Below are 14,203 nucleotides of genomic sequence, written 5' to 3'. Positions count from 1 at the left end.
GCCCAGTAAGCAAAATCGTGATTGCCACGTCTTCAAAAAAATCAAGTCAGTGAAAAGTCACAATAATTATACCTATCCTCCTAGAATTTCTCTACCCCCTGAACATTTGTCTTTCCAAACTGAGCACAGTTCTGAAATGACACTCTTTTTATACCACGCTTTTGGCTTGGATTTTAAAAGGACAAGATATTTGGTGTCCCACAAACCTATAGCATGGTGGTGGTGGTGTTTTTAACAAGGAAGGAAAGAAAATTAAAAAGCATTTTAAGACCCGCAACCCCTTATAGAATTTTACTACAGCTTAAAATTTCTCTCTTTGCCTTGTTTCCACCAGCAGCTCCTTTCACTGCCCAACTTAACTTGAGAGTGACATATGCAATTTGTACTCCTGAACCATTAAGAAAAAGTGTCCATAATCTCTTGGCTTCCTGCATAGATGAAAAGGGCTTCCATCTGGCACAGTTCTTCCTACTAACTCAGCATGTTAAGAGTCATGCTAGCTTTGCTGCTCATACCTTTGACTTTTATGGAAAAAGAGGCCCTCTACACCTTCCCTTCCTGCAAGCACATTTTACTTCCGTTATTAAAACAGGCTCAGACAAAAATACTGTGCTGTTAATGAGCTGTCCCATTTTCTACTTCAGTTTCTGCCAGAAATGTTGACACTTCCATATATGAAAAGTTATGGGGTAGTTCACTTGTTGTTGAGGCAGCCAAGTTCAAAATTTCATAGAATCATAGAACTGGAAGGCCATTTAGCCCCCCCCCCCCCCAGCTCAATGTAGGAAAACCAGAGCTAGCATATCCCAAACAGATGGCTGTCCAGCCCATTTAAAGATTTTCAACAAGGAGGAGAGCCCACCACCACTCTAGGTAACAGGTTCCATCATTCAAACGCTCTCATCATCAAGACATTTCTCATAATGTCCAACCAAAATTGACTATCCTATAACTTAAGCCCATTTGACCTCGTCCTGCTGCCTTACAAAGCAGCAGAGAACAAGTCTTTGCCCTCTTTGATGTGACAGGTATTTTGAAGAGTGCATCATATGTCCCTCAGTCTTCTCCAAGCTAGACATACACAGTTCCTTCAACCTTTCCTCATACAACTGGTTTCCATAGCCCTGGCCGTCTTCATTATCCACCTCTGAATCTCTTCCAATTTGTCCATAACCTTCTTAAAGTGGAACATCCAGAACTGGATACAGGACTCCAGATGAGCTTGGGCTAGCACAGAATAAAGTGGAACTATTCTCATGGCTTGGCATCTATGGTTCTATTAATGCACCTAAAATGCCTTAGCCTTTTTTGCAGTTGCATCACATTGCTGACTCATGTTCAGCTTGTGAAAACAGTCCCAAGATTCTTTTCGCATGTACTGTTGCCAAGCCTGGTGTCCCACATCTTATAACCGTGCATGTGATTTTTTTGCCTTAATGCAGAACTTTGCATTTGTCTCTGCTGAATTCCAGCATGTTTGTTTCAGGCAGAGTCTTCCATTTATGTTTATGCAACCAGGCAAAAAATTGGCATTTTCTCTTAAAGTTACTAACAACCAGATATGAAACACAAGATTCTCTTTTGCCAGTTTCTAAAGATACTTCCCCACTCCTAGTCCTTACATTTGTGATTACAGAATGGTTTCTTGTAGACATCCAACCACCACTAAAAAAAAAATCTGTAGCAAAAAAACAACAATAACAAATGCAACAAGTAGCAAAATTGGGTGCCTACTAGAAACCACCTAGTAAAACACACACTTAAGATACAGGGGATGTTTCCATTTTATATGAAAGAATCCCCACATTGGTTTTGATAGATACCACAGAAGTTTTAGAAGCAGGTAAGACTTCAAATGTTTACATGTGCAATGAAAAACTTTCTTGCTTCTTAAAAAAAGGTTCACCCTTTCCCCTCTCAGGAGATGTCAAGCACTTTTTCCAGAGATCCCTGCCTTTTAAAGGGATTTTTTTTCTTCTGCAGTCCAAAATAAAAAATGAGGAAGATTTAAAAGGATGTACATGGATTTTTCTTTTATCAATACACTGGAAAAGGTCAATAAACTTCTAGCCTCATTATGAGGCAAATTCTTCTAAGGGCTTTAGGAGAAGAAGGAAGTTTATGCAGCGCTGGTGGTGGGGGATTGGGGAAGGAGGGGTACAGAAATGGTGACTAGAATTTTTTATACAAAAAAATCCCATTTATTGACTGTTTTGCATGTTTTTGGAGTCTGTAAACAAAAAATAAAATTGTGGGGCACCATCCCCCTCACACACCACAGAGAGGCCTGTGTCCTTTGAAAGGGACAGTTGCTGCTCGCCACTGTCACTCGGGAATGTCAATGACCAACTCATCATCGCCGTCCAGGGGATCTTCGCCGCTCCCCTCCCCTGTGTCACTGAACATCTGGTGAGGCACCGTGCTGAGGATGGTGGGTGGTGGCAGCTTAGGGGTCCCACGGGGCGACGGAAAGGGCAACCCCACTACCACAGGTGAGCAGTCAGAGTGGGAGGTCGGGGGCAGTGGAAGCTGCAAACAGGGAGAAAGAGAAACACATGGGCGGGACACATGACACCCGGCCCTCTCTCCTCAGGCCACATATAGAGAAGTAATGCATGTTGCTAGTATCTGCCCCATGTCCCCTATGTGAAAAACATTAGTCTGGTGAGATTCCTTCCTCACAAAATAACACTATACTTATTTTGGCCCACCAAACTCCATAACAGTTCAACTGAATTCTTGTCCAAAACTTTCCATGGTTGAAGCAGACAAAAGCCTGTTTGTATGTATGTATGTAGTGTGTGTGTATACACCCCCCCCCCCACATACACACATGTAGTGTCAGAACCAAAAGGGAGTCAGGATGAGCAAGCCTTCCATAACTTATGGGGTGGCCTGCAACATCATACATAGCACTCTGCCCCATCTAAGAGCACCCCACTTTTTTGCCTGTATCATCTATTTATTCTCAAATGCCCACGTACACATTTTCTCTCACTGGCTAAAATGGCATCTCATTGATGGGGTGGAACAGTTCCCCAGAACAGCAAAAGTACTATTGCGTTCTGCTGGTAGGATTCCCTGATGGCAAACTCATTTTAAAAACAAACAAACAAACCTACAACTCCCAGGGTTCTCTGGAGAGAAGCCATGATAGCACAGAGCCTCAAAAACAGTTTCAAGTTGTCAGCCTTCCCCAACCTGGTGCCCTTCATATGTGTCAGATAACTCCCACCCTTGCTGAGGATGATGGGAGCTATAGTCCAAACACATCACTCCCATCAACCCCAGCCAACACAACCAAAGGTCAGGTATTCTGGAAGTTGTAGCCCGAAACATTTGGAGGGCACCAGCTTGTCTGCCCCTGCCTTACTGTGTACACTGAGACAGTTCAATTTACATGGGCACAGAAAGCATCACCAGATACAGTAATTTAATCTATGGTAAAATACACCTCAAATGATATGGTCATGTCCCCAGAACCACATTATGTTATTTGGCCATTTAAAAACGTGTTCCCAAATTTAATTCAGTACCACATATTCAGATTTCAACATGCCCACAAATCTCAACTGCATTTTCTGAAATGCAGACACCTCCCCCACCCCCGGCATACACAAATACACACGTGCACACACTGCTGATGGTACCTTGAGCTTGCGGGGCCTTGGGGGCCGCCGGGCAGAGCGAGTAGCGTTGGTGTCAGGCTGGGGGGGGGCAGGCTCAGGTCCCAGTGCCAAGTAGTCAGAGGGGAAGGGAGCATAAGGGGGTGAGGCCAGCTGGGTGGGAAAGGGATGGTGGAAGGGAAAAGATGGAATAAGAAATCAAAGAATGAATGATGTGCCTGCGAGCCCCAGAAAGGGGTTCTGAATTTTAAAAGAATTAGGAAGCCACTGTACATATATTTGAGATCTGTTCCTGTAATCTTAAGTATGTGGCTACTTTGGCTCAAACCATTGCCTAGCACTGCAAGGACAGCCCTGCTAGATCAGACCAAAGATGCATCTAGTCCAGCATCCTGTTTCCACACACTAATCCACTGGGTCATTCTGATGAATAGGATGTATTCACAGTAGGACAGGATGGCAACAGCTCTGCCCTGTCCCCAAGCAACTGATGCTGCTCTGTGGCATACTGCTCCTGAGTCTGGAGCCTCTATTTAGCTACCATGGGCTAACAGTGGCTGGATAGACACTTCTCCTCCACAGAGCTGTCGAAGCCTCTTTTACAGCCTCTTTTAAAGCCAGCACATCACGTGGCAGCAAATTCCGTATGTAATGGTGCATTTGGTAAAGGTGTACTTCCTTTCACCTGTCCTGACCCTACTGCCCGTCAACTGCACCGGGTGACCTCCCTGGAGATCTGTATTGTGAAGGAAGGAGAAAAACAACACTCTATCCACTTTCTCAACACCACGCATCATTTTATAAACCTCTAGCACAGCCTTCCCCAAGCTTCACCCTCCAGACGTTTTAGACTACAACTCCAATCACCCACAGCAATGGGCCATGCTGGCCGGGGCTGATAGGAGTTATATTCCAGAACATCTGGAAGCCATGAGGTTGGAGAAGGCTGCCCCATCCTGTGTGCTTTAAGGTGCAATCCTATGCATATTTAGACATAAAAAAGTCCAGAACACGCTGGCTGGGGAATGCTGGGAGTTGTGGGACTTTTTTCTGTCTAAACATGCATAGGATTGTGCCTTTAATCATTTTTTTAAACTAAAATGCCTGAAATGTTAGTCCTCCCTGGCAGACAATCTGCTCCAGTTCCTTGAGCAATTTGCTCCTTTTTCAACAAAAAGCCTTTATCAAAATGGGTCTTCTTCTTTTTGAAGAGGCCAGTTGTGTGTGTAAACACACACACACACACAAACCAGATTGACTTCACAAACATATAGACCAAACCCAAATACTCTCCTTGTGTGGCCGGGCCTAGTTTATACCAGCTTTCTCCATCCTGGTGTCCTCTGGATGCTTTGGGCTTCAATTCCCATCATCCCTATCCAGAGACCATGCTGGCTGGGGCTGATGGGAGTTGTTGTCCAAAACATCTGGAGGGCACCAGGCTGGTTTATACAAACACAGGCAACTAACAATTCTTCATTTAGGCAACATCTAAAAAGAAGCCCTGATATATAAGTATAATGTAATCATATCCTGTGTTCTCCCAACATATCACACTGTCTCTGCCCGAGAAAGACGGAGGCTCAATTTTACATCTATATACAGTGTTAGCAACCACAACTAAATGCTGTGATAGAAAAATAATGAAGTGAAATGGAGGTGGTATGGAAAGGAGACTAAAGGGGAGAGGACAGGGAAGTAGCCATGGGCACAATGACAAAAATGTCAGCTGTGACCTCGAAAATAGGGCCACCATTTCAAGTAAGGCCACGCAAATCTACATGTGTAAGCAGGACTTGCATACAGCTACTTGCCAAGCTGTGTAGTTTATTTTTTATCCTATCAACCTTGGCAGCTTTACTAGAGGCACTGGGGCGACCACTCTGAATGCTGGCGAAGAACCTTAGCCACAGCGGGCCATCGCATTCAAACACCAGCACAGCCATGTTGAGTAGTGCCACAGGATAAACAACTTCCTTTGAAACGTGGCACCTGGAAATAGGAAAGCCAAGAAAACGGATAAATGATGGCCGAGAATCTTCACTGCCAATCTGATTCCTGGCTTCATCACCATGGCAGCCATGTTAAAATTCTGGTTACAAGTTCAACAAAAACCTCACAAAGCCACCTCTGATATCAGAAGGGAAATATTCCCAAGCCTTTTCCTAGCTTACAGCATCTGAAGGCTTCGTTCGGGCAACCTATTCTGCCCTGCCCCATTACCCATAGACTGTTACTCACAGAACTTAAATAGGGGGATTGTGTCCCTGAAGCTGGGAGCCCAAAGCCAGACGTGGGTTGGAGGGAAAGACCTGATGATGAAGGCGATGAGGCACTGCCAAGTTGCGGGCTGCGTTTTCTGTGGGGAGAAAGGGATTGGTGGGTGAAATTTAGCTGTGAGTGCACTCCATAAAGCAAACCCAACGACCTATGTACTTATTACCGTTCTATACTGCCCAACAGCCAAAGCTGTTCTGGGCGGTTCAACACATTTAAAAACAAAAAGGGAAGACTAAAAAGGACTAAGTTACTTGAAGGACTGTCTTCACCCATATCACCCTGCCTGCACTTTAAAATCAGAACGAGAGGCTCTTATCTCCCACTTGTGAGAGCAGTCAGGTGGGTGATCACATCTGACAGGGCCTTCTCTGCAGTGGCCCCACACCTTTGGAACAAGTTGCCATCAGAGGTCTGCCATGATCCATCACTGCAGGATTTTAACAAGGCCTTAAAAACATATTATTTTACCGTAGCCTTCTCTTTTTGCTGATGATTGCTGTTGTTGCTGTTACTGCTGTTATCGTTGTTGCTGGTTTTATTGTCGGCTTTTATTGTCGTTTTTATTGTTTTTATTGCTTTTAATATTTTAACTGTTTTTATGTATTTTACTGCTGTAAGCCACCTTGGGAGGACTTCTGCCCTGAAAGGCAGCCAAGAAATGTTTTAAATAAATAAAAAAAAATTAAAAGTCTGGAGAAATAAAGAAGTCTTCGCCTGATACAAAAAAAGACCACGATGTAGGCGCCAGGCAAGCCTTTCTGGGAAGGCCATTCCACAACTGGGGTGCCACCACTGAAAAGGCCCCCTCCTTAGTAGCCACCTGACTCACCTCATTTGGTGGGGGCACCTGGAGGAGGGCCTCTGAGGATGATCTTAGGGTCTGGGCAGGTATATATAGGAAGAGACAATCCTTCAGGTAACCCGGCTCCAAGCCATTTATGGCTTTGGTAGTTAATACCAGCACTTTGAATTGGGCCTGGAAACAGACTGGAAGCGTAATATGTTTATATTGAACAGTCCCAGTTCACAATCCTGCTGCCCTGTGTTGGATCAGCTGAAGTTTCTGGACTGTTTTCAAAGGCAGCCTTACTACACACTGCAGTAATCCGAATGAGAGGTTGCCAGAGTGTGGATAACTGTCCCAAGGTTATCTCTGTCCAGATAAGGTTGTAGATGGCATATCAGCCTAAGCTGATGAAAGGTGCTCCGTGCCACAGAGACCACCTGTGCCTCCAGTGACAATGCTGGACCCAAGAGCACCCTCCAAACCACTTAGCTGGGCAGATGAATCACCTGCTAACAGTAGGTCTGTCTCGTCTGGATGAGTCTCAGTTTATTGGCACAACCTCCTATACAGATCTACCTGCGGTGCCAAAGAAATCATACTGAATGTGCCATATAATGCACAATTGGCAAAGCAGCCTTCTTTATTTCTGAAATAGATCACCTCTGTGGGACACTGTCTGGAATGGCCATGAGAAGGATTAGCAGTTAAGCCATACAGGAAAACAGCAGAAGGTTCTTTTTCCTGCTGAAGAAATAGGGAGGTCAGTTTGAAGACAGGCAGCGACTGGTGAAACAAGGATTCCGCCCATTGTGGAAGGCAACCAAACAGAATAGACATGTTGGCCTGCGGTCGATGGCAGACATCTTTAACACAGGGACTTACCCTCCTCCATTTTGGAGCCCAGGGCTGATACACACTCACCTCTTTAAAGACTGTGACTCTGTTCCCTTGGGCATCTCCCCATCACTATTGTCAGACGATGCTGTTGCCTCCGAGTCTGGAACAGAATATTAGAATTAGTCAGATTTGGATACCACCTTTGTGCCAGGGAGCTCTATGTATGGCATGTAGGGGTGTCATTTTATCCACACAATATCCTTCTGAGGCAGGGTTAGGCAGAGAGATAACACGGTCAAGGTTTTCCAGTGATCTTCAAGGCTGAGTGGGGATGCCCTAAACAAGTAGGGACCAGGATACCTGAGAGAGCGCCTTCTCCCTTACCAACCTGCCTGGTCACTGAAGTCATCAGAGGGCATGCTCCTGGTGGTTCCAAATGGATGTATTGCCCAACTGGAGTCCATTTGGAGAAGAGCCTTCAGTGTGGTGGCCCCCTTTCTTTGGAACTGCCCCTGGAAATCAGGCAGGCACTAACACTTGCTTCCAGCGACTTCTGAAAACAGCTCTGTTCCAGGAAGCATTCCTTACATGACCAGCCACGGTGTTTATTGGCATTCTGTTTTTAATAATTTTAGTATGGTGCTTTAATCTTTTTACTGTTGTACCTCTTATGTTCACCACTCCAGAATCTGTTATAGATATGGAACGATATACAAATGTTTTAAATAAATAATCTGAACTCAAGTCTTGGTCCAAGACCAAGACATAAATGCTCCGCTACACTGCTCTGACTCCCCTGTCCATCACGTAATGCTATAGCCCTTGCAACTAGATCCTATCTACTTAAGGCCTCACACTGCAGACACTTTAGGATCAAGCTGGAACATCCTTTCAAAATGCTTTCAGCCTTCCTACCATCACATTTACTGACTTACACATCATCCTGACAGAACCATGACATTGCCTGGACTAAATAAGCACCATGGCACACAGATCTGCATTTATTTAGATTTACAGTCTAAATAAATGGTCACGGTGGGTTTAAGATCAAGTCATGGTCAAGTCAAGTTTATTTATAAGCCCATTTACTGCAAGTACTGCACTCAAACTGGGTTCACAAGAGAAACAAGGTAATAAGAAGCAAGTTCATTGCCAAAATGAAGTCATAAAAACAATTTCAATATTCAGTACAGTACTCAATTCCTAACGATTCATTATTACACACAAAAAACTCTATAAGGGCAGCTTTAAATAAAATATCACCATTCATTTACCAAACCTAGCAAAAGTCACCAGTAGAACTCAGCAGCAAAAGTACAAATAAATTAAGAGGCTACTATAATAGGTGCAATAAGGATGTTCCAATGAATAGCTAAAGACTCTCAGAGTAACTGGATATTAAAACAAAAATTCAAGTTCTGTTGAATTGTATATAAAATATAAAATAGCTGTTAAAGTGCATAAGCCACAGATAGACAAGATAAAAAAAACTTTCCAGCACAGCCAGATATTAATAATCAGAAGCCTGTTCCTCAAGACTGCCAAGAACAGAAGACAGCATTCAGATATTTTACAAGTACCAATATAAAAAGTGCTAGGCGCAGAGGTATGAGATTGCTTTCCTTTAAGATTTTCTTTTAAGGTTAGCAGAGGAGTCACCTACAGCAGAAGCTAAAAAATTGGAAAAATGAAGATTAACAGTGCAATCCTATGCATGTCAACTCAGAAGTAAGGCCCATTAACTTAAAACAATATACAAAGGCAATGAAAATACAAATGTCCTGTAGATGTGGGTCTGATCCATGTTCAGGCTTCTGGGGTGTTTTTTCTCTTCCTGTCTGAATATGCATTATTGTTTCAGCATTAGCTGAAACAACAATTCTATACTTCATTTCACTCCTTGCACACCTCCATATGCAAGACTGTGGGAACTCCCCTCCCCTTCCCAGAACACACAATCAGAAGGAATTTGTGCGCTTAGAATTACCTGATGATTCTTCGTCCACATTCTCATACTGGAGCAGACGATCAAGTAGAAAACTGGAAAAAAGGAAATGGACAGAAGTAGAGGAGGTGACAATAACTCAAATAAAGTGCAGAGCAGGGAAACAAAGCCATTCCACAAGTCCTACTGAAAAACCTCTTGGTTTTTTTCCTCTTCCCACCACACGCCTTGTTCCTTTTGTGTCGTGCCTTTTTAGATTGTACACCTGTGGGCATGGACTGTCTTGGTTTTATTGACTGCATGTAAACTGCTCTGAGAGCCTTTTTGATTGACTGAGAAGATGCATACAAATGCTTTAATTCCGCATTATAGTCCCGCTCGCGTTCTTCTCTCTTCAAATGCTTTACTTCTTACCTGTCCAAGGGTTTCTACTTCCCTTGCCTGGCTCTGTCCATTTTCTCTTGCCGCTCCCTACTCTTGGAATTGCTTCCTGGAGCATCTGCAGACTGTTGATTCAATTACTGTTTTTAAATCTCAGTTTAAAACCTCTCTTTTTTCCAAAGCTTCTGGAATTTTAGTTTAGATTTTATTATTGTGGGTAATGTTGATTATTAGTATTGTAGTGTTTTCCTGTGCCCGTTTCGTGCATTCCCTTCCATTCGGTTATATTTTGTGATTTATTGGAATCACAAAATAAAACCTTTGTGGCAGGGACCTGCTGTTTTATTCTCATTATGTACAGTGTTGTGTGCACTGATGGCGCGATATAAATAAATAAAAATAATAAAACAAACAATAAAATAAATGAATGAATAATTGAGAGAGAATGTTAGAGGACTCAAACCTGCCCAGGAACTGTGCCATTTGCCCTGGAGGTCCTTCTCTTTGATCCTAAGCGTGCACAGTCTGGTTGGGATTACTCAGTCACTAGACAAAGGCACCCTGAATGTACTCTGAGGTGCTTTTCTTTATTGTTACTTCTCATAGTCTAGGACTCTGCGTTGGTATTGAAAACAGATTCTGAGGCTGCGTGCTGGGGAGCTTTAGCACAAATTCAGCTGTTGTGCCTTCTCAGATGCACTGCCCTCGTTTCCTCTGCCACACTCCCTGCTGTCCCCTGCCCAATTACTGAGTTGCCACCTTTGGAGGGCAGTGTTCCTATGCTGTTATTAGCTGGTTTACAGGCAGAAACTGGACAGGTGCAGTTTTCCCTAGGATGAGCTGCAATGATGAGGGAAAGCCCAACCTGCTGAATTTCTCCATCACACAGCTGTTAAGGACCTAGACGCCCTGTCAGAAAAAGCATTAACCCTGCCTTACTAGGTCAGCATTCCCGCAGCAGCCCAATAAACTATTTATGTATGTATTTTAAGTGTTTTTATCCTGCTCCTCAGCCAAAAAGGCTCCCAGAGTGACTAATGTGTGATCAGTAAATGAAGACAGTCCCTGTCTGCTCACAGTCTTACAACCTAAAAAAATTTGCAACACCGTCTCCCCATTTTACACTCCCTTCACCCTTCCTTGTCTCACCTTTTATCCCGTGAAACTTTCAAGAGTTTTCTTTGTGCTTTTCTCAGCTCTTCTTGGAAACATTCTTGCTCCTGAGAAGTGACAAGAGAGACCATGTAAGAGCCAAGAAATCACCCCATGGGCAGCTGCCCTTGATACCTTTTACTCCTCTCCAGATCCTTCCCCTCCAGGGCAGGCTATGCCAGAAGACAGAATGAAGCAGTTGCCATGGGCAGTAGCAGATCTCAGGAGCCATTAAAGGGCAGCAAGTTGTCAGTTGCCTTCCCAAACCTTTTGATGTTTGGCCTGCAACTCCAGTCAGCCTCAGCCAGCATGGCCAGTGGTCAGGGATGCTGGAAGTTGTAAGCCAAAACATCTGGAGGGACCCAAGTTGGAGAATGCTGCACTAGGGAGTCTTTTACTCTATTATTCTGCTGAGTTTCCTTGCTATTCTACTGATTTTTTAAATTATTTTATTTAATGTACTGTTATTGTGTCAATTGTTGTAAACTGCTCTTCAGATTGAAGGCTAGATAAAGGTCTGGAATAAATAAATACATCTCTCCAATAGGCTATCTTTTGTTGTAATCTTTATAACAACCCTGCAAGGGAGGGTGAGTATTATCAGCATCATACTGGAGAAGATCTGAGAAAGAGAGACTCTTGCCTAAGTCTACCTGGCAAACAAGTGGCAGAGATGGTATCCAACCTGGGGATTCAGAATTCACGCAATCTCTATGCCAGAGGTGGGCAGGGACTCCCAGTTAACTAAAAATAGCAACAGCTAAAAGGCTTCCACCCCCTAAATTAGGATGCTAAAAAAAATGTGTGGGGAAAACCAGAAGTGGATATTTAGGTGAATGGACTTGTGACTTTGGTTCTGCTACTGATCACAAATTCCTGGGCTCAGACTGTGGTCAGGGGGCACCCTGTTCCTTAATTCTCAGCATATGTCCACCTGTCTGAGCCATGCTATTTTGCACCTGGCTCCAGCTGGCAGGGCTCAGGGTTCTAACTTTAAAATGTAAATCTCGCAAGCCTGAAGTCTGCCTAGCCCTGTTCTGTGCTACACCATGGCACCCAGTTCCCCGCTCCCAATTTCCCCAGCAGAACCTCCAAAACCTAACACAGATCCCTGCTTGGTTTCTCAGGCTGCCATCCTACGCAGGTTTTCTAGAGAGAACGCCCCACTGAAGTCAGGCTGTGGCACTTCAGTCATGCTCTCAGCTGGAGTCAGAACAGTCCCAACTATGGTTTTATTATGCCTGAACTGCACAATGCTAACCTAGAGCCAAAATTAAATGCGCAACACACTTGACTGAGTCACTTCAGGCAAATTAATGACCCCTTTAAAAACTCACTCTTGGAGGCACCAGCCTCTCTAAAACTCCCTCGTATCTCTCCCCGGGACACAAGGTGTGGGTTGCTAAATGTTTCTTACTCAGAACATCACCACATGTGCCCAGCGATATCCTATGGGCCAAGTTCAGGGTGTAGTTTTTAACATATAAAGCCCTAACCAACTTGGGACCAGGTTACCTTGGGGACCACCTAACTCCTTATGTCCCTTCTGGATGTCTGTGATCATCAAAGGGAGCACTTCCGAGGGTGCCACATGCTCCAGAGGTTCACCTCAGGAGCACCTGTAGTAGAGAATTTAGTGTTGCAGCACCCACCCCCTGGAACACTTTACATCTTCTTAAAACTCACCCCTTTACAGAGGGTTTCCCTGAAATCTGACCCAGCCAGCTATGATTTGTAGCACACAGTAGAGTGTGCGGTTGTACTGCTGATTAAATGCATTGTTTTTACTGTTATATTTATGGCTGTTTTTCAATGCCATTGTATTTGGGCTGTATCCAATGCTAATCTCACTCAAGTCCCATTCATTTCAATGGGTCTAACGCCAAGTAGGACTAACACTGGATACAACCCTGTATCTCCAACGGCCGCAGATGGCCCCGTATGTTTTGAACACAGCATGACCCTGCCCCATGCCCACCCCAGTTCTTGCAGAGCTCCCCATACTCCCCACCCCAGCCCGGGGAATTTAAGCCCGCCCACCTACCCACCACAACCCACGTCTCCTTCCAACATATTTCTTGGTCCTCCAGCAGTGCCCCCGCCCCCCAACACTCCTCGGCTCCTTACATAGATCAGGAACTTGAGCCTCCTCTTCAAGGCCCTGTAGCGCCTCTTGTAGCCCCCACCGCCCGGATCGGGCTCGCCCGCCCCGTTCATGCCCAGCGGGGGGAGTAAGTTGGGACAGGAACTGAGACACGAGGAGGAGGAGGAGCGGGAAACGCTGAAGTGGGCGAACTACATATCCCGGCCTGCCCCAGGAAGGAGAGGCGCAAGGGGAGGACGAAGAGGGCCAAAACTGCAACTCCCAGCATGCCACGGGAGAGAAAGGGACCGGGCGGCGGCCACCCTCGTCTGGCGGTGCCGCCCCTAGCCTTGCCATTCCTCCTCAAAGCTCACGTTTTCCCGCGTGACCTTTGGGCTGCATCCAATGTTAGTCCTGTTTAGAGTAGACCCATTGAACTGAAAGGGACTTAAGTTAGACTGGCACTGGATACAACCCATTGATTTTTAAACCCGTAGGCTGCAATCCTGCGCACACTTGCCGGAGGGTAAAGGCCCGTTGAACACACTGGGACTTACTTCTGAGTGAACATGCATAAGATAATGGTGCTTTTAAGCGCAATCCTATGCATGTTTAGACGGGAAAAAAGCCCTACAACTCCCAGCATCCGTCCAGACTGTCATGCTGACTGAGGCATGCTGGGAATTGTAGGACTTTTGTCTGTCTAACCATGCTTAGCTTTGCGTCCTCAGTCCTCTTTTTCCCAGCTATGCTTTAAATTCGTGTCGCCCACATTCTTTTCTCCCCTCCCTTGCCTTGCCTGTTCCTCCACTTCCTCTGTTGCTTTCCCTACCGTCTGTTTTGGGCTGCAATCCTATACCTGGAGGTAAGGTACGGGATTGAATTCAAGTAGTGCTTACTCTTAAGTAGATGTGCATAGGCTTGCACAGTTAAGATTTTCCAGAGGGAAGCCGTGTTAGTCTGTTGCAACAAAAACAAAGCCTTATAACACCTTATAGACACTACTGGATGTACTGTATACATACCTGAAACTCGCAATAACATTCCATGCGTCTGATGAAGTGTGTTTATAGTCCACAAAATCTTATGCCCAAACAAATGTGTTCGTCTTT

The 14,203-nt window shown here is 44.8% G+C and overlaps 1 protein-coding gene across 1 annotated transcript; it reads right to left on the bottom strand.

The window, feature by feature from the left end:
- Positions 1 to 2,178: 2,178 nt before the first annotated feature.
- On the bottom strand, positions 2,179 to 13,300 carry INO80E (INO80 complex subunit E). Its single transcript, XM_084805836.1, has 7 exons — positions 13,136 to 13,300; positions 11,006 to 11,076; positions 9,518 to 9,570; positions 7,615 to 7,690; positions 5,868 to 5,985; positions 3,651 to 3,779; positions 2,179 to 2,529 (listed from the first exon to the last, which is right to left on the bottom strand). Exons 1-7 carry the CDS (start codon positions 13,223 to 13,225, stop codon positions 2,326 to 2,328), a joined length of 741 nt encoding a protein of 246 aa, XP_084661962.1. The 5' UTR covers positions 13,226 to 13,300; the 3' UTR covers positions 2,179 to 2,325.
- Positions 13,301 to 14,203: the final 903 nt, after the last annotated feature.

Source organism: Heloderma suspectum, chromosome 6, assembly GCF_057233095.1.
Source record: "Heloderma suspectum isolate Gila_16-S chromosome 6, 16-S_ref, whole genome shotgun sequence".
Lineage (NCBI taxonomy): Eukaryota > Metazoa > Chordata > Lepidosauria > Squamata > Helodermatidae > Heloderma > Heloderma suspectum.
Note: the sequence above shows the minus strand (reverse complement) of the source record. Positions and strands in the feature narration are given on the sequence as shown.

Excerpts from the sequence above, each read along its gene's own strand:
- INO80E (XM_084805836.1), bottom strand. The coding sequence starts at position 13,225 with ATGAACGGGGCGGGCGAGCCCGATCCGGGCGGTGGGGGCTACAAGAGG. Across the intron at positions 5,986-7,614 it reads GAGTCACAGTCTTTAAAGAG|AAAACGCAGCCCGCAACTTG; the intron begins GTGAGTGTGTAT and ends TTCTCCCCACAG. Across the intron at positions 2,530-3,650 it reads CAAGGCCCCGCAAGCTCAAG|CTTCCACTGCCCCCGACCTC; the intron begins GTACCATCAGCA and ends CCCTGTTTGCAG.